Source organism: Corvus moneduloides, chromosome 18 (genome assembly GCF_009650955.1).
Source record: "Corvus moneduloides isolate bCorMon1 chromosome 18, bCorMon1.pri, whole genome shotgun sequence".
Taxonomy (NCBI): Eukaryota; Metazoa; Chordata; class Aves; order Passeriformes; family Corvidae; genus Corvus; species Corvus moneduloides.
The window spans coordinates 12,680,307-12,703,963 of record NC_045493.1 but is presented as its reverse complement, the minus strand read 5'-3'; the positions used below and the strand labels follow the sequence as shown (position 1 = coordinate 12,703,963).

General features: G+C 51.1%; 1 protein-coding gene across 13 annotated transcripts in view; it reads left to right on the top strand.

The window, feature by feature from the left end:
* Window positions 1-23,657, top strand: part of NCOR2 (nuclear receptor corepressor 2) — a 228,319-nt gene that overhangs the window by 94,350 nt on the left and 110,312 nt on the right. For all 13 annotated transcript variants that reach the window (XM_032128353.1, XM_032128363.1, XM_032128352.1 and 10 more), the window contains one exon: window positions 19,517-19,696. In XM_032128353.1, coding sequence (XP_031984244.1) covers window positions 19,517-19,696 — 180 coding nt within the window. The remainder of the gene's footprint in view (window positions 1-19,516; window positions 19,697-23,657) is intronic.

Below are 23,657 nucleotides of genomic sequence, written 5' to 3'. Positions count from 1 at the left end.
TACTGGATGGTTTTCCCCGAGGTGGGGTGACCACTTCAAGGGAACAGAAGCATATCAGCTTTTCCCATAACTGTTGCAGTCGTGGGCTTTTTTTACTGGGCTATTAGATGCACCAGAACAATTTGGAAGCTCCTGTAGGCTGAATTAAGGATGGTCATGTCTGGCTTTTCTGGGTACTCTGCCTTGATTTGATTTTTATTTGACACTTCTCATTTATCACATCTCTTTATTTAATATTGGTGTTTGAAGGGCTGGAATCAGTTTCTGGTGGTTCTTTAATATAATCTTCCCCAGGAAAGCCTCCCTTGTCCCAGTCTTATTTAACAAAGCAAATCGTTTACTTACAATTGTCCCCTCTGCACATGGAATAAATGTTGCAAAGAGAAAACCCTTGTGTGTGTGCCTGTTCGGATTTACTTTCGTGTTCTCTTGGGGTAAATTGTGTTTGATTTTACTGTGAGTTTGAACATGCTCCTGGTTGGTAGGAAAGTCTTGCTGGATAAATGCAGTGGGGGCAGCTGACTCCCATGCCAGTGCTGAGGGTTGGTGCAGCTGCAGGCTGGGCTTGGGAATTGCCCAAGCCCTCAGTGAAATGAAAGGGAAGTCACATCTGTCCCCAGGGTGATGGGGATGGTTTGCTGTGTCCCTGTGGGAGCTGATTGAAATAACACATGGACCAGAAAGCTCTTCCTAGGTATATTCAGACATCTCGTATCTGTACAGTACTGGAGGGCTTTAGCTGAGATCCCTCGGACCTGTCTTTAACGAGAAGGGTATTTAACTCTGGAGTAGCTCAGATATCAAGGGAGGCCTGAAGGCTCTGAAGCATAGAATGTCCACAGGGGATGTTGGTTGGGTGGCTGATGGGGAAAATGCACTGTTGTCCACAAAACAGAAAATAGACCGCTCCAAAGATGTGAGGAAACCAGGATGGCTTTTCTGTCTTCACATTATTCCCACCAGTTCGACCTCTCACCAGAAAAAATGGATTGTCTCAACTATTTGTTTCTAATAGGCAGAGCTGCTCTTGAGGTATTAGTTCATCAGTTTAGGGGCTGCATTTGCTTCTCGGGCTGTGACACGTCTCCAAGAATTACATGCGCTTTATGGGACTTAAAACATTTGTTAATGAAAGAGAGAGAGAGCCGAGATACAATTCAGCAAGACAAGATTATGCTTTTAGTGGAGCCATTTGTAGTTTTAGTGTCTGGAAGGAAGAAGAAAATGTGGTGTCCCTGGCTGGTGAGAGCCTGAGTGGAGCTGGGATTAGTCACTCTAAGCTATCAGGAGCTTCCAGAATGGGTTTGATGGAGCTCACTGCAAGACTGGATGATCTCAGTGCTGTTCAAGTGGCTGGGAGCAGAAGGCAGGTCTGGGACACAGGGTATATCTGCCTCTGCAGCTTGGGAAATTGGGCTAATAGCAGTGTTTTGGCACTGAGTAGTTGTCCTCAGACTAGTCTATAAACTGCTGGTGCACATTAAGGTCGTGGAGAAGCTCCTGAAGCCAGCATGTGCATTGCTCTGAGCCTCAGCTTGTTGGAGGAGCTCCTGTGGGTGTGGGTCCAGGGGAAATGCAAAGAGCTGAGTCTGCCCTTTGGGCGCAGCTCTGGGCGCTGGCAGATCCGGGCTGTGGACACAGACCCTTTGTTGCACCCACGCTAAGCCAGCCACGGTGGAATTCAGCACTGGGCTCTGAACTCGCCACCTAGGACAGGTGATAAAGACCTTCCTGAGAGGCTCTGTGTCCTGGAGCAGTGGCACACACATGGGGGCAGGACATGTGTCCCAGTGACCAGAGCTGCAGAGAGGTGTTTGCTGTTCTGTCTGTGCTGCTGACTCAGTGTCTGACGGAGTCGCTCAATACTTTATCTAGGGCAGCTGTGCCAGCCGGGTGAGCTCTTTGGGTGAGATGCACCACGTGAGCCCAGGATTGCTAAACACACTGCTGGTTGTTTAGACAGAGTATCCCAGGAGTTGTTCCCTTACCCGTTACCCCATTCCTCGTTGTTGCAGTCACTGTGTGGGGAGGAGCTCGATTTACTCACTGGGGTAATACTGCTAGGACTGGTTTTCATGGTGATTTTGCAGACTGAGCTCATTTTTGCACAGTAAGAGCTCCACAAAGCCCTCAATAAAAAGGGCAGGGGTTTGGTTACACGCTCTGGGCGCCAGCCTGACTGTCCCAGGGGATGTGACTGTAATGGATGTTGCTCTTGGGCAGTGGATATGTCTTGGTCTCTCCTGGTTTCAGAGCAGCCGTTGAGCTGAGATGCAGAATCAGGTCTGTGATGGGATATGAGTTTAGCACATCCCTGATAACCATTGATAACAGGATTTACCAACCTTCAGCCCAGGGGAGAGAAGTCAGTGCCGTTCCTGCACCTTTCCAAGGCCTTTGTTTTGAGCCATAATTTATGCTCTGAACACAGATGGAGCAATTGATGGTGCAACTGCTGGTAACAGGCTTCAGAGTTTTTTTCCCCCCTGAAGAGAAGTGGATTTCTCATGTCTTTTGTTCCTCATCTACCTCTCCCAAACAGGAGGAGAGCTGGGCCCCTTAAACCCTGTTCAGTATCACTGCAGCCTCACTCCAACCAAGACTTACTTTGTAAGGAGAAGCTCTTGGATCAGCGCATTCTCACTGGAGAAAGCAGAAACACTTTTGGGCAGCATGCCTTTCAAAAGCAGCAGCTTTCAGCTAAATCTCACTTGGACAAGAAAAAGATAATACCTTTCCTTGTGAACCTCACATTGCTCATATCCTCAAACACTGGTGTTTCTTTTCAAGCCAGAGGCAGAAGATTGTTTTCTGGCCTGCTTTACCCCACTTCATCATCTTTTTCCCTGCTGTTGTGTGTTGTCATGTTGCTGCAGTGCTGTGGTCCTGGGCTCCTGCTGCTGGATGTGGCCTGGAGGGCTCTGGTGAGCTCAGTCTGCTGGAGAGAAATGAAACCTCCCCGTGCCCTCTGTGCCAGCTGGGGTTGATGCTTTTCCCCTGGGAAGTTGCTCCCTTTATCTGGCTTACAATAAGCAGAACAACTTAAGCAGGGTGCCTGGGTGTGGGATTCACTGGAAAAGCTGCTGTGATGTGGCTTTGCCAGGTGTGTTCTTGGCAGAGATGCAGGAGCTGGTTCCCAGGACCCTCGGTGGCTTCTGCTTTCTTTCCAGTAAAGTCACGGACCTCCATCATGTAACAGCAGCCAGGAGTAAAGCAGACAGCCCCAGAGCAGGCCAGTGATGCTGTGCACGATCCCTGTCCCTGCACACACGTGCACAGCTGGTGCTGTCCATGATCCTGCCCCACAGGGACGGCAAGCATGGCACATCTGGTCAGTCAGCCTGCTCTCCCCTCTCCAGAGCTGGAGCTTCATCCTGCCTCTCCCCTTCCATCTCTTCTTATTCCCATTATGCTTTCACTTGTTCTTCTCCCCATTTTTAAGACTGCTCTTCCACCGCCTATGTGGTTTGCTGCTCCTTCCTATAGGATGTGAGTCAGTTCTGATCTGCACTTAGTCGCCTGGCAAGAGCTGGCTGGCTGCACTTCTGAGTGGCCTGTTGGCTCCAACAGGAATTCACTTACAGGGAGCCATGTAATCCCACGGGAATGGGGCTGGGTGGAGGCTTAGGAAACCTGAACCTTGCTGCCATCTGCCCTGGCAGGCTGCTGGTCACCCGGTAAGTCTCTTCCCCTTTCTCTATCTCAGATTTCCCCATCTGTACAAGGGACAATGCCACTTCCCTCTTTTGTAAAATAATTAACAACTGTGGATGGAAAAAGGCAGTTAAGAAGCCATGTGTTGTTAGGACTTGGACTCTGTTTTACATTGTGCAAAGGTTTTAATTTCTTCCCTTTCTGCATGAGTGTTTTTGTTGTGTCACAGACTGAAAAATGGAATCAGAAAAGTGGTGGGGGGGGGGGGTAGTCTTGGAAAAGACAGCACCAAGATCAGGAAATAGGTATGGCAAAACAGAAATTAGGGCAAAAGGTACTTTGCTTTGATGCATATCAATGTAGCTTTAAAAGCAATTAATTGAAAAAGGAGGAATTAACACATTTGAAATGCCTTTTTAATGATGCATTGAAGCCAGCAGCATACATGCCAAATTTCACACTGGCTGCCCGTTCCAGAGCCCAATTTACAATGAACTCCTGGAAGACAGGCTATGGGATAGAAAAGGCTCTTGGCTAGCCTGCTAACTGCTGCCCTGGCTGCAGGCTGGCGGGGCACCGAGGAGAGGAGAAAGGCCTTTTGGGAGCTTTGCTTCTTCCTCGCTTCACTGGCCAGTGCCTTGGCAGTGCTGGTCCCTGTTCCATCTCTTGCCGAATGCACCAGGGGAGGGGAGTGGGAGGCTCAGGTCTCTTGCAGCAGGGTTTGCCCTGGTACAGGGTGGAGGAGCAGTGCCACAGCTCCCAGCACAGATAGCTGGGCTGGCTGGTAAATCAGCAGTTGCGTTTCTGCTCCATGGCTTTGTTACGGGAACATTGATCTGTTGCTGGGATTAACCTCTCAGAGTTTCCAGTGGGTTGGTCTCGCAGTTATTAATGAAACTGGCTGGAACTTGTGTTGACCTTGGCAGAGGCCCCAGTTGGCTTGGAGGTAACTGGCAAAAGCATAATCTCTAATTGAGTAATCCAGGGCTGGGGGAAGGGAGCGGAGGGGGTGGACACGAAGCAGTGCTTTGAACTGGGAGAGCCGTGGTGCTCCGACGGGATGCGTGGGAGTGGAGGGCTCAGCACGGCGCTCGCCGAGGGAATTAGCAGGCACAGCGAGACAGCATCTTGGTTCCGGCACCCCAGGCTCCCTCTTGTAGAAAACAGCCCAGAATTCCAGTGCCTCCCTGTGATTTATTGCTGTGGAACAATAGCGCAGAGGGGCTGGAGAATGGAACAAGCTGCGAGCGTCGGCCGTCCCTGGGTGCGTGTCCTCCCATAGCCTCTGAGTCTGCAGTGGGGATCACACTGGGCTCTCCCTTCCCCACTGGAGGTTGTTTTTCACTTGAGCAAAAGAGCTCTGGGCTTGTTTCTTGGGCTTTTGGGGAATGTCTGCAAGCGGGGACCGAGTGACAGCACAAGTCCCAGTTTCCCCAGCCGTGCATCTCTGCCGTGAGAGAGGGAGATGCTTCCTGGGCCAGCTGTGGCCGTGCCCACATCTGGCGGGGAAGGGCTGGCTGCCAGCAAGCCCTGCAGAACACCCAGGCAGAGGGATCCTGTGGAGCTGTGGTAGAGCTGATGGACGGGGGACACACCAATGCTGCCAGCACCCTGTTGCTCCATCCCAGTTATCCAAAACCCAAGTGAGATGCAGAGACTTGTGCCAGTGCCAGGCTTGACCAGCCCTGTGGGAAATGAAATTCCTCAAACACACAGCCACGAAAAGAACTTCCTGTCCTGACGAGTGTGGGGTGCTCCGTGCAAAGCCTGCACATGCTGTGTGGCCTCCACACCACTTCTTGGAGGAATGGACTTCTGTGGAAGTAGCTCTAACGTCAGATCTGAGCAGTGAAATGAAACAATTTTAGTGGGTACAAACACACCTACGTCTTTCTTGCTTTTGTCCTCCTTCCCCTGCAGAGAACAGCAGTTCTTGTTAACTCTCCTTGCAGCTGGGCTCTCCCTGTGAAGCTGAGCCAGTGGAGCTGGGCACCCATCAGGAGCGAGTGGCATGGGGTTGTCGAGTCAGGAGGATCCTCCTGTGACGTGTGTGACACCCACCCATCTGCTGTGCGCTTGCTCACACTGTCGACTTGTGCCTGATAAAAATCTGGTTGCAAAAAATTATTCGGTGGGGTGGGGAATTTACGTTAGGGGAGTAATGATTCAAAGCTATTTCTGGGAAGATGAGGGACATGTTGGCATTCTTTGTCATTCCAAACATATTTAAAAGCTGAAATATTTGCGTTGTTCTTGTTGCCACAGCACAAACACTTCTGGCTGGATTTCCCCCCCTGCTTTCCTCCCTGCTCCGACGATAATTTCCAAATCACAGGAGGATGGGATGAGTGTGAGCGTGTCAACCCCTGCTCAGCTGCATGTGAACACACGCCTTTGGGAGCGTGGGCCTGTGGTGTGCAAGCAGAGTGGCTCTCCTGGCATGCCTGGTGGTCCATTCCATTGCCCACCATGCCAGGGTGGCTGCAAGGGGTTGCCAGCAGCCCGTGCCATGCACCAGCGTGGGACAGGAAGCCAAGGGAACAGCCTGAGGAGTGCTGTATCTGCAATCTCGGTCCCATGCATGGGCTCACCTGGTTTCATTTGAGAAACAGATGCTTTTGGGCGTTGCGTAGTCCTTGTGAGATGTTTGGCTCCTCCATCCAGACCTGGGCTGAGGGGTGAAGGGAAGGAGTACCATGACTGCAAGACAACTGGTTGTATTCCATTTCTCAGCTGAAGTTGCTGTGGCCAAAGAACTGAACTATGGTCTGAGAGACTCGGGTATGGCGGGAAAAGCCCTCATGAGCTGCAGAAACATTCTAGAGGCAGGATGTAAAACCTTGAACCTTTTCCCTGAGCTGCCTGCAGCCCTGCTCTCCCCTCCCCTGTCTGCTGCAGCCTGCAGTAGTCTCCCAGCCATGGGCAGCGGGGCCAAGGCTCAGTGCAGCTGGAAAACCAACAGGAGAGCTGACGGTGCCTCAAGCACAGGCTGTTTCACACTTCTTCAGCTCGTTTGTGGTGATCGACATCCAAAACAACCTTTTAAATTGCCTTTCAAGCCACAGCGGCGGCGAAGGACGGTGTGATAAGGCTGACTGCTTCTCGGGAACCTGCTCCATCATTTACATAATTGGACTTTTCTGTTCCACTCGGTCAATGTTACAAGGCTCGCGTAGTGCAGCATCTCACCTGATCTGCTGGAGGCAAAGAAAGTCCCTTGACTTTGTGTGCCTCACCCCTGTAATTGGAAGAAACATTGCTGGCTCTTTGTGCTTGCAGTAGGCAGCGTGCTGAGCTGGGTGTGCTGTGTGGATCCGTGGAGACTTTTCTTCTCCATCTATGAAGTGTACATGTGGTGTGCATCTATTTTATCTGATAGCGAGAATTGTAATGTGGCCTGTTTTGTCCTGGAAATGCAGGAGAGAGGAGTGCTACTCAAGTGGGACTTAGGAAATAGTGTTGGTATGGCAGGAACTGGTGCTGGTGTCCAGCATTGCTCCAGAGCACGAGGATGGTGTGGGGTGTTGAGCACTTTTGCCTGTGCTCAACCAGTTGTGTTCATTTGTGTTAAAAAAGAACCCCTCTCCTGGAATAAATGTAAACGAAAGAATTCAGTCCTGGTACCAAGAGGGACATCCTGGCTATTTTTCCCCCCTTGCAGTCTCAGCCTGATCTGTTTTTCTTATTTTCCCCTCGTGTTCTGGGAGGGGGGTGTGGGTGCTGTCAGGCATGGAGCATTGCTCTGGATCCAGACACGCTCTGGAATGGGTTATGTAGGATCTGCCCAGTTAGTGCAGGTGACCAAGCAGCAGGAGGTTGTTACCAATTTGCAAGCATGTACATCTGAGAGATCAGCATCCCTGCATGCCCCTCCTACCCAAAGGTCTTCCTGGCACTTCCTGGGAGCACCCTGGGTGACTTGTCCATGGACATACAGCACCGAGCACATTTTTGGCACTGTACTTTTCCATGGTTGGGAAATGCAGCCCATCAACAGTCCTGACTCACACAACGAAAGCCAGTGAGTTGTGACACCCATCAGATTGATTCTGGGTGCTGTGTTTTGAGGAGGAGGGTATTTCATGCTAATACCTTCCTTCCCAGCGTGGGGTGGAAGCTGTGGAGGAGATGCAACAGCAGTCAGTGGTGTTTGCCTGCTTCTGCTGGAGGGGATGGAGTGGGGGAGTGATTTCAGAGATGGATTTGGCAGAGACGAGTTGCTGCTCTTTGTGCCTGTGGTGATGGAGCTGTAATAACATATTGAACATGGCAACAGCCCTTGCTAAAGCTCTGTGACTTCACGTTCGTGCTTCGTGGAGCCTCATCTCTTAACAACACCCTTAGCATCGATAACAAGAGAGGAGCTGTCGGGTGCCAAAGGGCCTAGTTAAAATCACTCGCTGAAAACCTCCTTTCTTTTTGGACCTAAACTTGCTTTTTAAACAGAAAAACTCTTTGGCTGTGTTTAAGGCAGAGCACATTCAGAGGGTTTTTTTGGCTCCGCAGCCTCGCGCTGCATGGGGGGGCCGGGGGGCGATGGACGCTGGTGTGTGTCAGGAATGCTGGCTGCGCGCTCGGCAAGCGGAGAGGGGTTGTTTTAGGACAAGCTGACAGGCCCTTGGCTTGTTCTGCTGCTCTCGAAAAATGTAATTCTAATTCTTGGCACCTTTATCCAGGAGGATAGGGAGCGAGAGCACAGTGGAGTCTGTTCCCTCTGCCCTTGGAAATGGGCTTTTACCCAGCAGCAGAGCTGGCTCAGGGTGGGAGCAGTGTGCTCTTGTCCTACCCCAGGTTTGGTAGAACAAAAGTAGAAATTAGTGGGAGGGAAGCAGTGTGGGATGAAATGACCTGAAGCACCTCCTTGCAGTCTTGACCTCTGTCTAGTTACTCTTTGGTCATCTCAGTGCTCTGACAGAGCATTTTCTGCAGGTGCCAGTGTTCTGCCCAGGTTCTGCTCACCTTCATCCAGCCTTAATCCTGCATGCAGTGCCCTCTCCCGAGAGGAAGCAGCGGCACGCTGTCCTCTGGCAGTGCCAAGCAGGAGAGGAGGTGGGCGGTGGCTGTGGTGTTTCCCAGTCCTCTGCTGTATCCTGAGGGGCTCTCCCAGGGCTGCAGAGCCCCTGGCATCCTGCTGCCATGGCACTGTATCCCCTCCTCTGCCTGCACTGTAATGCTTCCTGGGCTTGACTCTGAGCAATCTGCTCTGGTCACTGCCCTGGCAGGGTCTGATTTCTCTCCTCCTGTGCTGTTCCCTGAGGAGCAGCAGTGATCATTTCTGCCTTCTGATCTCCACTTTGGATGCTGTCATTCTGGTGGCTGCTGAAGAAAAAACCATTGCCCAGTGCAGATCAAGCTGTCCCACGTGGTTACGTGACCAAGCCGAGCACAGGCTTTTATTTCAAGCTAATTTTCGGGTCTGTGTTATTTTATCTCAGCTCAGGTATGATGTAGAACAGATTGCCCCCAGCAGCTAATGTATTTCTGCCTCAGCAGCAGAGTGGCAGATGTAAACACAGGAACATTGCAGGCTTTCAAACACTAAAAACTAAAGAACAGGCAGGTATGTGTGTATAAATATATACAGTGCATTATATGAAAGGCTGCTTTTAATGTATTTGGAGGGAGATTTGTGAATTTATGAATTCATGTGTGTATACTTCTTAAAGGTTTTTAAGTAATTTAAAAGCCTACATTTTTTAATACACACACCAATACATATATATATTTATATATGCTGCCTCCTATTCTTGTAAGCTTTTTTTTCAAAGGCTTCTTCTAGCCTTGTTCTGTGATTCTGCCTTCAGCTGCCACAAGGAGAAAGACTCCCAGTCTCGAGCAAAGCTAAATATTGATTTGAGTCAATCTGGGTGCACTTGGAGACATCGCTAGTGTTCATGAATGCAGCATAATCGCTGATTGGAGTGGGGAAATTTCATCATAAAGGCCCCAAAAGGGAGGTTTATTATTGCTTTCTTCCAAATGCCTGAATTTTATTAGCTTCAGTCATTCTTGGCAGGGCAGCGGAATGGGATTTTATAGTTAGCAAAGGAAAAGTAAACACAGTAATCATTTCACAGCCCTGTGCCTGCCAAACCAAGATGGAAATTCCAGCCTTGGTGGGAAGCTGCTGCTTTGCTAACAGATAATAACAAATTCACTGTGGGCTTATTCGTGCTATGGGAGCTGAGATGTTCAGGTTTTTCTGTAATGCCCTGGTCTGGGGAAGCAGAGGTGCTTCATGGTTTTTGCAGGAACAGGCTGGGCAGAGGTTTGTGGTTTGAGCAACTCCTACAGCCATTCACAGTTAGAAATGGTGTTCCTGCTCTGAGCCTTCGGGAGCTGCTCTGTCCCGTGCTCTTGGTTGGTATTTGGTTTTTTCATGGTCAGTCTTGCTCTGATCACAGAGCTGGGTGATGCTGAAGGTGTAACATGTATGAGACACCCTGATGGTCCCTGCACCCTGTGACCATCTCTACCTGCTGCATGTGGGGGGAGGGCTATTATGGCAAAAAAATTCTCCGTGTAAACCCAAAACTCTCATGAAAGGTTTATTTTACATGCTTTCCTGGGCTTGTTGAGGTGGAGGGCTTGGCTGCCAGCTGGGGTCTGGACCAGCACCCGCCTGTGTTTCCTGGTGCTGGGGGATGCTGTTTGCTCGCACCTTCCTGCCCCTCCAGCTGGGAATGGCGCTGGGCATGGCCGGCACTGCCCCCCGCCTGCTGCTGCAGGATGCATTCTTCCTGATGGAAAACCAGGCGGAGCAGAGAAGGAAATGGCTCCTCAAACAAGCGGCGAATGTCGAGGCAGCCCCTTCCACGTGTCTGCACAATTATTAGAACAATAAAGCATTGAGCGCAGCCGGCGGCCGGCTCTGATGGATGGTGCAGCTGACGGCTGCTGTGCACCACCCGTGCTCCTGTCAGCACGGATCCTGCCGGGCTGCTGGCCGTGCTGTGCCGCCTCTGCCGAGGCACCGCCATGGGAGCCGCTGCCAGCAGCTGAGGCTGTGGCCCACATCCCCACCCGTGCGTGTCCCCAGGTGCCACCGGAGCACCGCTGCCCGTGGGGTGTTTGGGACAGTCAGTGGATGCGCTGTGTGCGGCCTTGGGGGATGTCAGGGTGCTGCTGGATTCCTCAGGAGGTGTTGTCCCCGCTGTGTCCCTCATGGTTTTTACAGCCGAGAGGTATTTGATGTCCTGCTTTATGTACCTGAGAGCACAGCCAGGAGGAGCCTGTACACTGGGTGACCCTGAAGGCATTGGAGTGAGGAGGTGGTGACACGGAGCTGGCAAGCAGAGCTCAGTGGGTTCCTGTAGGAGCAGTAATCTCAGTTTTGTGAGCTGACACAGTTGGAACAGGAGTCGCTGGGGTTGAACAGGGGTGTGGTGCTGGGACTCATCATCCTGTGCTGGATGTGTTGTGAGTGCCAGGGGAGTTGTTGGTAACCTTGGCTTGGTGCAATGGCTTTTGCATGCAAGAGAAGGTCTGGGTTGTCCCACAACACACGTCAGCCACTGCTCAAACCATTTTAGATCTTACTTACATTTCCTTTCTCCATCAGTCAATCTCTACCTCAGTGGGCAGCTCAATCTCCAGGATTTGGGGAAAATAATTTTGGATGATGGCTGGGAGGGAGGGAGGGAGTGTGAACTGCCTTTAAGTGTATCTCACTTGCAGCATTAGTGGTTAAATAGAGCTGTCTTCAATCATTCCCTTCCCTCCCCTCTAAATTTGATTCCCCTTCAAGCCAACTTCCCAATATTGATGTTGTATGCCATCCTGATTAACTCCCAGACAAATCCCTGCTTCACAGGGCTGCTGAGTGCTGCCCTGTGTGTATCCCGCTGGGATGTGTGTGGCTGAGGAGTCCCTGCTCCTCCTCGGCCTCCTGCCTCCTCCCTGGCAATAGGAGGAAATTTAAATGTTTCTGAAGAGCAACATTTCCATTTCAAAAGCTGTTCGTTCAAGTGCGTCTGGAGTGGGATTTCTCTCCCGCACTCCTCTCTGAATGGGAGCTTTAGAAGTCTCATTTCCTCTGCTTGATAACACCAGGCTGAGAAGGGCTTTTGTCTTTTCATTTCCCCTCAATTTTTTATTTTTAAATCAGTGAGGTTTGGAGAAGCTGCCGTGGTGGATTTTCCCTCCCCCGTGTTTGTCCATGTGCTGGAGGATGCACCTGGCATCACCCAGTGAATGAGCTGGAGCTTCCTGGGGCACAGCCGGAGCCGAGCAAGCCCCACCTGGGAGCACCCTGTCTGGAAGCAGAGGAGGAGGTTTGCTGCCCTGTCCGTGCTGTGGAGCTCTGTGCTGCCCTTCTTGGGGCTCTCACGTCCCAGCACCCCAGGACAGTGTTGGGTGTGCTGGTGCTGAGCCTGGCTCAGGATCCGGCCCCGTGTTTCCAACACATGACGCTGCAATGGCTCCAGTCCCGCTGACTGGTTGCCCGCCTGCTTTTTTGGCTCATGTAGCTCTTCCAGTTGGCGTGAAATTATATATTTTTGACGGGATGCTCAGTGGAGAGCAGATGTAAGCGGATGTTGTGCCCGGCTCCCACTTGTGCAGGACTGATGGGTGTGGATGTAGGCACTGTCCCACCAGGGCAGTGGCATTTGTGCTGTTCACTGGAGTATTGCACTGGTGTAAAAAGGGACTTCTTTCTGCAGAAGCCTCTTTTACAAAACTCGAGCTTGCTTTTCACGTGGCATCTAGGGCTGGAGGGCTTTCTACCTGCTTGAGGGACAGCTGTGATTTGGCAGGGGCTATTCCAGCATCCTCTGTCAGAGGGAACTTGCCTTCTGGGATTAACATGGACCTTGATGCTTCGTCCCTGCCTGGTTGACGTGCTGGAAAGACTCAGAACTTGCTTTACTGCATGTGGTAATTAAAAGAGGATGGGTGGTATGGCCAAAAAAAAAAAAAAAAAAGAGGCTAAAGCTTTCAAAGGCATGCAGAGAGTGTTCCATTCCCCTGAGGTTTGTTGGGTTAGGTGACAAGGTGCTTCCTAGGCTGCTGCAGGAGGTTTGGGGATTGTACCTGTACTCCCCAGGCAGGGACCCTCCCTGCCTCCCTAAAGAAACTCCCTGAGCAGCAGGCACATGCAGAAATGCAAAAACAGGCCCTGGTGATTATTTAGAGGTTCCTGTGAAAGCTGCCCGAAGTCAGCGAGCCCCAGGGAATGCGAGGGAGGTTTGAGCCCCAGCAAGGAGGAGCCAGGCTCTGCCATGAGCTCCCCATTACCTTAAAATGTGGTTCTGCAGCCGGGGGTGACCCTGCTGCCTGGCTGAGTGCCAAACTGGGCAATTAAAAATCTCCCTCCCTGCTTTGGCATTTCATGTACTCGGAGGCGTTTTTCACAGTTTGGTCCTTTTTAAGAAACTTCAAACATGTGCTTGCGTGTGCAGTGTCAGCACTGGTGGCTGCTGGGTGAACAAATTACTGAAAGAGCATTAAAGTTGCAGATGGAGGAGTGGAAGAGCTTGCTGCTCTGTGGGCTTCTCTGACAACCTTACCTTGTCCTCCCCTTGTTTGCTGGAAGCAGCAGGACCCTGTCTTGCTGTGCCTGCCCCTCTGTTCAGTGCCTGGCACAGGCTCTGTCCTGTGCTGAGCAGGTCACTGGCTGCATTGCTCCATCCTTATCACCTGGTGGGTGGTCTCAGGCTTTACCTGCCCAGACCATGCATTTATTCACAGCTCTTTTAGGGCACTTGCCTGGAATGCTCCACACACGCCAGTATGGTCCTTCCAGCTCAGCCCTTTCCCTCCCTTTGCAGAACTGCAGGCAGAGTGCAATACCTCTCCTGGAGCTTCCCAGAACCAGGACCCCATTCCACTTGCCTGCTCAGTTCCAAGTCATTCCCTTAGGGCAAGCATCAAGATGAGATTTTTATTAATTTTTTTTTCTTTGACTTGGACACTTTTTCAGTGTTAACAAAAGGCAAATCGCTGGCAGAGAGTCTTACCAGATGTATCAACTGTACTGAAGATGCTCAAAGAAAAAGTTCCCAGAATCTTTCTGAATGTTGCAGAAAGGCATATTTTCTTGTAAACTTGTTCTTGGAAGTGACAGAGTTGTTTTGGCTGAAATTCACTGTTTAGGAAAAAAAAAAAAGAAAAAGAAAAAAGACTAGAAATGCCTGAAGCCGATATTCAGCATGGAAAATTTCAGTCCAGACAGTCACTGTTTGAACAAACTTAAGGTCAGCTGAAAATCCAGGGATGCAGAATAGGCAGTGTTGGGGAATTCTTAATGAGAGGTGGAGCAATTAGCTCCTCGTTGTAATGAGGAGATGGGTAGGTGAGGATTCATCACTCCTCCAAGTCAGTGGGGAGCGTTGGCATTCAGTGCAATTATTATCCACTAATGGGGAAACGCAGGAAGGGAATGGAAGGCACAGCATCCATTTGTCGGGGTAATGCCTTCGGCGGCTGTGGGAGTTTGCCTGAGTAAGGTTTTCCGGATTTGACCCGTTATTTTGGGCTGCCTCTGAGTCCATAAGCCGTGTTCGTGGTGCTTCTGTGGAATTCTGCAGTCCTGAGATCCAGAAGCAGCGTCTGTTCACTGTAACACCCTGGAGAGGCTCTTTTGAGCACAAGCAAGTTTTGCAAGACCAGATACAAGGCTTTGGTTACTGCATTTAACTGAGGCTCTGGCTGGCGAGGTTTTACCACCCTCGTAAATCTGCCGGGGATGGGGGGAGTGTGGGGAGGGAGGGGTCAGCATTTGGTACTGGTTTTGCAATTAAATTGCTTCAAGCTGTTGAAACACTGGGGAAGTTTTTTGACCTACTTTCGTGCAAGCTTAGAAATTGTTGGGATGTTTTCTGCTCTGTCTGCGTGGAATTCAGCTGGATTACGGAGGAAAGGAATTTCGTGGGCCTTCTCGTAAAGTCAGATTTATTTTAAAAAAAGAAATTAAGTTTAAGAAAACCTGGCTTTGTCTTCAGACAGCTCCTTGGTCTCCAGCTTCATGAATTCCCATGAGAGCACGTACTGGGCTGCATCCAGTGAAAGCGATCCCTGTTCTGCACATGCCATGGAGCGTGGGGACGGAGGAAGGAGGTGGGTGATGCCTTGGTCCCACACCTGGCATCCCAAGGGAGCACTGGCTGGCCTTGCAGGGGAACACCCATGTGCTCCTGGCTGCTGAACAGCACCACGGGTGCTCCCTGGAGCACACACGCGTCTCCCTCGTGCTTCGGCAGCCCTCCGAGCACGCGGGGACGCAGCCCAGCGAGAGCCCAGCAGTATTTAAGAATTAAACCCTCGTTTGACAGGCCAGGCTGCAGAAAGAGCCGTTAGCACAGCAGATGGCCATGAACAAAAGAATTGCAGTAACTCGATGTACTTTTCACTGCTCGGGCTCCCTGACTTTTTGTACTCGTGCATCTCCCTGGGGAAATGAGACATTAGTTTTCAGCTCCATAACGTTTTCCCTCTGTCAGTGGTGTCATGCTGGGGCTTAAGATAGTTCAGAATGTGTTGGACAGTTTTCCAATTAAAAAATAAATTCCTTTAGTCTGCATTTGGCTCACTTAGGAGTTTTATATGCATGTTTTTACCTGGAAACCTGACGGATAGAGGAGTGGGGTGTTGGTTTTCCTGCTCTGTTCCCGTCCCGGGGAGTGTGGGAAGCCCTGTAGGCTCAGTGTCTGCTCAGAGTGTGATGCTGCTCATCCCTGGGCTCCTGGACAGGCAGGACGAGCTGCTGGCTCTGCCCTGTGGTGCACAGCCCCACCTGCATGGGGGTGTGGGAGGGGTGGTAGCTGGTGGAGTGCTGGAATGTTCACTGGCTCAGTGCTGCTGCGAGAGGCTTGGGTGGTGGAGGCATCCCCACAAGGAGATCCTCTGATCTCACAAGTTCATATGAGGTTTTTTGGGAGTTAATTTGAGCACAAATTGAGTGGCCCCAGCCTATCCTGCCTGCTTTGGCAATCTTCTCCAGCCCATGAGGACACGAGATGTGCGAGTGGGCAGGAGTTGAAGATAACACCTCTTAATCCCTCCTGGTGCTCCAGCAGGAAATGCTGCTGCTGGCTGATAATTAGAAAGTGAACAGACTGAGGAAGAGATGATGTTGGCATCCCTAAATCTCTGTCCTGGACTTGGGGGAACATCACTAATGATCTGGATTAGAAAGGCAGAGAGAGACCCAGGCTTACCGAAGATGATAAGTAGGGCAAACCCCGTGTGCTGTGCTGGAGATCCCGAGGGTTGTCCCAGGCAAGTGGCTCTCTTCACCTGGGACACACTGATGGGGTATGGAGATTTGGAAGCTCCACTGTGGAATTCTGAAGAGGCAGCTGATGCAGTCAAGGGATCAGCAAGGTTAAAATGCGCTTTGCAGCGAGAGTTAGGTGCAGATGGAGCAGAGCTACTGATCTGCTGCCTCCTGAGGGTGGGAAGCAGCCGAGAAAAATGACCCTTCAGGGAGGCTGGGCTGCATCCAGCTGTAGGTGCTGAGCTGAGGCGTGGCACAGACGCCCTCTTCTATCCCTCCAACGCACATGACTTCCCTGTGAGTATCACAAGCTGGGTCAGTAATGCAGATAAGCAGGTAAAGATGGGCTGGTGCAGGTTCCAGTGTGTCCTGGCACCACGGTTGGTGTTCCCAGTGTAATTTTTTCTTGTGGACCAGATGTCGGTGTGTCTGAAGGCAGGGACATCAGATTTACCTGGAGACTTACTTGCTCTTCAAGGCATCAACAGGCAGCTGGCTTATCCGTTTCCTACCTCTCTTTCTCACATGTTTTTAAAGTCACTGCCTAATAGCAAATAGCAGGCTTGCTCCATTATCTGTGTTGGGGATTTTTATTCCTAAGTGTGTAGAGGAAACCCACCCCAAAGCCTGGCCTTGCTCTTTGACAACCTCCTCAGTGATAATTGTTTTCTTCAGTGCCAGCACCTCCTCTTGCTGCAGGGAGGTTTGTGCAGCCTCTGCCCCCCACACACCCACCCTTGTTATCATATAAATCACAAAACAAGGCCAGGGATAAACAGGACCTGCAGTAGCTGTTAGCCATGTGTAAAAACAAATCACATGGAAACAGCATAATTACTGAGAAAAAAATCAACTTGAGTAATGCAGTAATTGTTTTCTTCCCTCCAGCGGATTTATTCCACCTCTCGCAGCTCTTGCTGCTTTGGAAGTCTGTGACTTCATGTTGATGAGAAGAATTTCACATTTCACACTGCACTTTTTCAGGATATGACACTGTCTAAAGCAGGGGAATATATGTTGAGGGTTTCTTGAGAGCTGTAGGAAGCAGAGCACTAGTTGAAATATCTCTGACCATTGGGGTCTTCCCCACGCTCTGGGTGGATTCTGGTCTTTGCAAACCACTTTCCAACCCACTTTTGTGATTTAGAAGGGCTTCTTTATACCTTGCATAAATCCATGAGCTCTGCTTTTTGGATGTCACCACTGCACAGACAAGATTATTTTTTTTTTGCCTTTAGTTTTGGTTTTTCCTTCTTTTTGCTGCTTGTCATTTTGTTGATTTAGAGAGGTGCTTGTGACACGACAGTGCCCAGTATGTGAGGTCCAAGGACATTGCCTCTCTCTATTGCTGTAATCATCTCCTAATACCAGATGATGGTGATGTTTGTGCTGTGACTTGCAGCTATTTCCCTTACTCAGCTTTGCTGCCCTTTTGCTTCAGATTCCGCAAGGTGAAAAGATAAAAATGTATCAGGAACCAGGTTTCCAAGGGGTTTTGTGCCAAGCAGAAGTTTAAAGATGCCCTGTCTTGCATATTGGCAGATGTGAGAAAGTGTCATTTGTTTCATGTGCACAGAGAGGAGCCTTTCTCTCCTGCATTTTTGGCAGGTAACTTCCTTTCCTTCAGAAAAACCTACCCACCTACAAGCCACTGCCACTTCCCTTTCCTGTACCTTAATCTGAACGAGATTTTATGAACACCTAATTTATCTTTTGGCTTCTTGTGGTTGTCCTGCTCCTTGTGACTTGAAAAAAAAAAAACCAAAACCACAAAAAAACCCCAGTTGTGGAGAACACAAAGCCTTCCCACTGCAGCAGACTGACCATTTTTGATGCCTAATGCTGGGAAAATAAAACAAGATGGGATCTTCTCTTGAGGATTCTCCAGAAAGCTTTCATGTTCTTCTGGTTTCTCTTCTGAATGGATGCTGGATACAACCAGCTTAGCCTTTCTGGTGCCTTTGTGTTCCTGGGGCTGGATGGGCCCGAGGCAGGACAGTGAGAGCGGGGTTTTGGGGTGCTCCTTTGCTTTCTGTCCCTTGATGGCAGCAGTGGGAAGGGCACTGGTGCCTCCAGGCTGCACCCAGTGGGGACAGGTGCCGAGCAGTGCCAGGGCAGTATCTGCACACTCACCACGTTCAGCATGAGCTGCAGCACGGCTGGTGAGTAACCCAGAGCCATCATCCAGTGCCTGGTTAGATGGGGGAGCACAGAGGGGTTCCCAAGCCACCATCCAGCTCCATCATGGCAGGAGGACCAGCCTGGGCTGAGGGTCAGCCCTGGCCTTTCACCCGTGGCTGTGTCAGCACAGAGGGGAGGGTGCTCAGCACCAGCTGGTGCAGAACAGTGTTGTCTTTGTACAGGGCTGCTGTAATGAAGGTAACAAAGTTGTGTGAACTTCTTCCCTTGTTTGCCTCCCCCCATCCCTCCCGTTCCCTCCCCTCCACAGCAGCTGCAGTGTGCTGGCTGCCCAGCCTGGCAGCGGTTTAGGGTTACAAACGGAGCCACCGCTCCCCTTCTCCCCCTCCAGGAAGAGAAATCCATCCACTCACTAAGCAAATGAATAGATAAACTTTTAATTAAGGCGTTGGGTGGCTGCCAGAGAGGAGTGTCCTGGGTCAGGGTAGCTGGTGGTGTGCCGTGATCCCCGTCTGTGTGGCCGGTGGCTGTTAAACAGCTGCTTCATCCCAGGTGCGCTCATCCGTGGTGGGCAGGCTCATCCAGGCACGCAGCTTGTGTTGGCAGAAAATGGGCTCCTTTTCTTGGAGCTGGAGAGGGGAAGGGTGGTGTGCAGGAGAGGCAGCGTGGCTGCAGGATGCTCCTGGGATGCCAGCTAGTTGGGCTCAGCAAAGTTGTTGCACTGCTGGCGGCAAAACTGAGCGTTTCCATGTGTTTTCCCTCTGCCCTTAGCCCTGGGCCATTAGAGCTGCTCCCTGTCACAGCCACGGAGGTTTTGGTGATTTCTCCAGTCTCTGACTTGAAGGGTTTTGTTGAGCTGAGAGCCTCTTCACCGAGAGTTTGAAAAACATCAGTCTATTTTTATCTTGACTCACCTATTCCATTTCTCTCCATATATGGATGGATGCATTCAACATCCAACACTCAGGAGTATCCCCAGAGTTTCGGAAGAGATGGAGGAAGACCTCCACGAAGGAGCTGGGAGCCCTCTTTCCTCCCAGGGGCTGCCCTCATAGCCCCTTCTCCTTCCGCATGGTTAATGCTGCTTGTGTCTGTGCCTGTGTCTGAGGGGGACGTGACTGTGGTGTCTCATTTTTGCAGAGAAGATGTAGCCTTGAGCCCTCTGAAGGGACAGTGGTGCTGGGAGCTGCTGAATATGGATGGGTTTATTGATCCTGTAAGAACATGAGCAGCACTCAAGGTGGTGGGAGCCTCTGAGGCTTTGTCAGGAGGAAGAGCTGCTGTCATGTCCCTGGGAGAATAACCTGGTTCTCTCTGGAGATGCTGGAGGTTGTGGAGCGCTGTGGTGATGTGATCTGACAGCTGGTACTCCCTAGTCTAGCAGGTTTTTTTGAGGGTTTTGTGTATTTCAGAAGGCTGGGAATGGGCCAGGGAGCTGTGGGAGGATGAGAGAAGGATCCAGAGTCTCCTGGGAGAGAGATGATCTGGCTGTTTTACACTTCCCAGGATCGTGGCCTGCCTGGCAAACTGGAGCCCGTGTCGCCCGTGAGCCCTGCTCACCCTGACGCCGAGCTGGACCTGCTGCCCGCCCGGCTCTCCAAGGAGGAGCTCATTCAGAACATGGACCGCGTGGACCGCGAGATCACCATGGTGGAGCAGCAGATCTCCAAGCTGAAGAAGAAGCAGGTGAGAGGCTGTGGTCTGGAGGGGGACATGTGTCCTTGCTTCTGCATGGTGCCACAGGCCCTGTCCTTGCCTCTGCATGGCCACAGAGGGGGGGAAGTAGCAGTGCCAGTGCCCCAGGATCATCTGTGTCCCTGCTCCCTGTCGTGACATGGGCGGTGTCTGCTCTGCCGGCAGTCTGGAGCTGGTAGTTGCAAGATGAGGGAGGGAGCTTTGGAAACCCAGCTTGTAGGCTCTTTGCATGTCAGAGAACCCAAAAGGGAGAAAAATGTGTCCTCGCTGACTTGGCAGTGGATATGTACAGGTAAGCAGCAGAGCTGGAAGCACAGCCTGGGTCATCCGAGTCGTCTGTACAGCCCAGCGTAGCACAAGGTCTTTTCTTTTTCCCTTCCAGCAATTGTCTCTCCCCAGTGCTCTTGCTGCCGGTATTCAGTACTGGCCTGTTTAAAACATTGCTGCAACGACCAAATGGCCCTTCCAGTGCATCCAGTTCCCTTTCTCTGGGGCTTTCCTGCTCTGCAGCCATGAGCAGCATCTGGTCTGGCTCCAGTCAGGGCTGTGCTTGAGCAGGGATTTGAATCTGATCTTCCTGGTTGCAGCTTTACCCTGCACAGGAGCGCTCCCCAGTAGAAGGATGGCCCACTCGGTGTTGGCCTGTACATAATTACCATAAACCCGTTAAGAGATTAATATGACAAAACCTTCAGGGATGTCTGTGAAAAAACCCACAGACTTAAGGGCTTTCACTTCTTAAAGCAAACCACTTCTCTGCCTCTTTCTTTCTGGTTGTTTTATTTCCTTTGCTTGGGGTGAGTTTCTGAACTCCCTGATGGCTGCTAATCCCAAACTGCCCAAGAGGAGTGACCTTTCCAAAGGGGTTGTAGCTGCAGTAGGAATTTGGGAATGGAGCGAAACCTCTACTTGGGCAGTTTGTTGAAGCTCCTCGAGAATGAGCATGCACTTGATCTTCCCCATCTATATTTTCCCTTACTAAACACTGACAACTCCAGCAATCCACTGCCTGACTTTTCAGGGACGCTGAGGAGCTGCTGCTGATGCTGACAGGAGCAGCATACGCTCCTTGCTGTTCAAATCAAACTGTCCTTCCGTAAGGAAATGGGGTTTCTATTGTTGGCTGTTCAGTTGCTTTATTTCTTCCCTATGAACAAATTTTATGATTCTTCCTGCCCACAAAAATGCTCTGTTAAATGGGGAAGAAGGTAAAAGTGGCTGTTGGCAGTAAAGTGTCCCCTCCCTTCCTTTTATTTAATTTTTTTTTTCTTTTTTGGCACATGGTGGCAAAGTCATGGTAGCAAAACTGACCCCCCCAGTATGGCCTCCTTCCCCTCTGGCTGGAGCCGTCCCCCTCCCGGTCCTCCAGCAGAGCTAGCACATCTGGGAAGAAGTGTTTTTGGAGCAGGGGGTCCTGTCTGAGATGCTCCAGGAACGTTTTGTGCATCTGTGCATCCGAGCTGTCAGTGCAGGAGGACGAGTGAGGGAAAGCAATGAGCCTGGAACAGATACTGCTCCTGCAGGAATGTCAGTGGAGCAGGGGAGAAATTGTATGCAGCCGGAATATCCTAATGCTTTTCCCCTCTGTCTTTGGGAGGCCTTCTCAGGGTAATTAAATACATTTGTATGGAAAGGCTGTGCAAAAAAAAAAAATCCCAACCAACCAACCACAATCCACCATCTCTCTCTTTCTGATTGTTCCAAAAATGGCAGGGAAGGCTCTGCCTGGACTTTGCAAGAAGCAAACGTCTTCAGCAAGCTGAGAAACCTTCCCCAAACCCTGCACACCCCTGGCAGGAGGCCACCTCCGTCAGCCATCCCCCGCTCATTCATGCGCCATATGCGCTTAAATCTCTCGCTGAGTCCTCTCTCCCGCTCTTCCTGACAGGGAAGGATAATCCTTATGCATTTATTCCTGGCAGCGGTACCGGGGATCTGAAGGAGAAATAAACTGCTGGGCTGTTCTCCGCAGTGGCGCCGGAGCCTCCCTGGGCGCTGAGCTCAGCGAAGGGCTCTCCGGGAGTACAACACTCCCACCTGGTGATGGAGGTGGAGCCGGCTGGGTGGAAGAGCTCCAGGGTTTCCCCTTCCATCAGGCTGAGTTTCCTGTGTTCTCCCCTTGTCCCTTTGAAAGTGGTTTTCAGGGATGCCGGGTGGCTGGTGGAGCATCCCAGTACCCAGGTGATGGCAGCTGGGTGCGTGTGTAACATCCTTGGCTTCATCAGGCAGGTGTCTCCAGCATGGGATGGGGCCTTCCTGAAATATCACCCACCTTCCCACCAGTGCTGCAGGCTGCAGTGGTCCCTCTGTAGCACATGGTCCAGCCAAAGGGTCTCTTTCCTGGAGGGGGCACCTCTTCCACTTGGAAATGGGTTGGCCTGTGGGTGCTGTAGGAGCCCAGGCTATGGCTAATGATGGCATCTTGAGTCCCTTCAACACTGCTGCCCTGTCTTGCATTTGGGGAGAGTAGGGAGGTCTTGGGCAGCCACTGCTGGGAGGAGGGAGGGAGTGTGGAGCCGTCAAGACTCATCTCTCATCCTGCTCTCTCCCTGTAAAGGTCACAGTCCCAGCCTGGCTTTCATGGCAGACCTTTAAGAAATCCATTTTGTTCCTGTCTGGGAACCCTGACCTATTTTGCTTTGCCATTTCCCACGGCTCCCAGGAGTAGCTGTCGTGGGCTGCAGTCAGGTGTGCTGCCTCCAGCCCCTCCTCACATCCTTATCCCAGCATCTGGCCCTTTAATACCCATACAGTGCTACGCCACAACAAGCAGAGTTTAATTCTCTACTGTATTTCAGCTATAATTAGATTTGTATTTTTTCTTCTAATGAGATGTTTTTAAAGAGCCTCCACTTAGTGGCAAACTTTCGTTTCCTGATAGGCCATCAAACCCTCTTGTCTGAAATCCCTTGCTACACACCCCACCACTTGGCAGAATTTTTGTGGGTTTCCAGAACAATGCAGCCAAGTTTTGGATACACAGACTTTTTTTAAAACACAAATATTTTCCCCAAGAGAAGTAGAAGATGTGTCTGATCCTTTCTGCTGGCTCGTTCTTTGGAGTTCTTGGAGTTTATCCCATGGGAGTGAGGATGTGTGATAGGGTGCCTTAGGAGGACACCAGGGAGGAGCTGGCAGCTGGAATTGCTGCTTCTGTGCCAGGGCTGATGCCAAACATGGCTTTGCAGCCCATGGTTTGAGCTCTTGTCCCCTGTCCTGTGGTTTGGGCCACCTGAGAACAGCACAGGGCTCGTGGCTGTTCCCGTGGTTGGAGCCTTCGGTGTGCCACCATGGTGTGGCTGTGTGCAGGCAGGAAGGGACGGATCCCTGCAGTGCTGGGGAAGGTTCATCCCCTTCCAGGGTGCAGATGGTTCAAGATGGGCATTTCCTGGCTGTTCTCACTCGTGGCTGGAGTACCTCTAAGGCTATTGGCCATGCCAATTTATGGGACACGGACTCTCCTGCCTCTGCCAGAGCCTGCTCCCCACCCACCCTGGCCATCAACAGCAGCTTTTCTGGCTGTATCTTGGTGTTCCCTATACTGCTGCTTTTCCCTCTGGGGGGAAGGGTATCCACCTGTGGGGAGGTGGAGTCCACAGCATGGGGTGCTTCATCCACTGAAACACAATTTTAGGAGTGTGAGTTTTCCTGGCCAAGCCATTAGACCTGTCTGGGTGCTTAAGTGCTTTCTTGGGCTGCATCCTCCTGCCCTGGTGTGCTAAAGGTGTCATCAGCAGGAGCAGAGATGACGGGGAGGAGGAACAGGTGCCCACCTTCTTCTCAGGCCAGCAGCTGTCACTGCCTGTGGGAAGTCAGTGGTGTGCTCGCCTCTGGTGCAAGCCAAGTCCCAGGTGCATTTTCTTCCTAGTACAAGACTCCTTCGATTTTCCTCATGCTTCAACAGGGGATGCTTTAGCTGCAGGAAAAAACTACAAAGATTTGGAGATTCAGG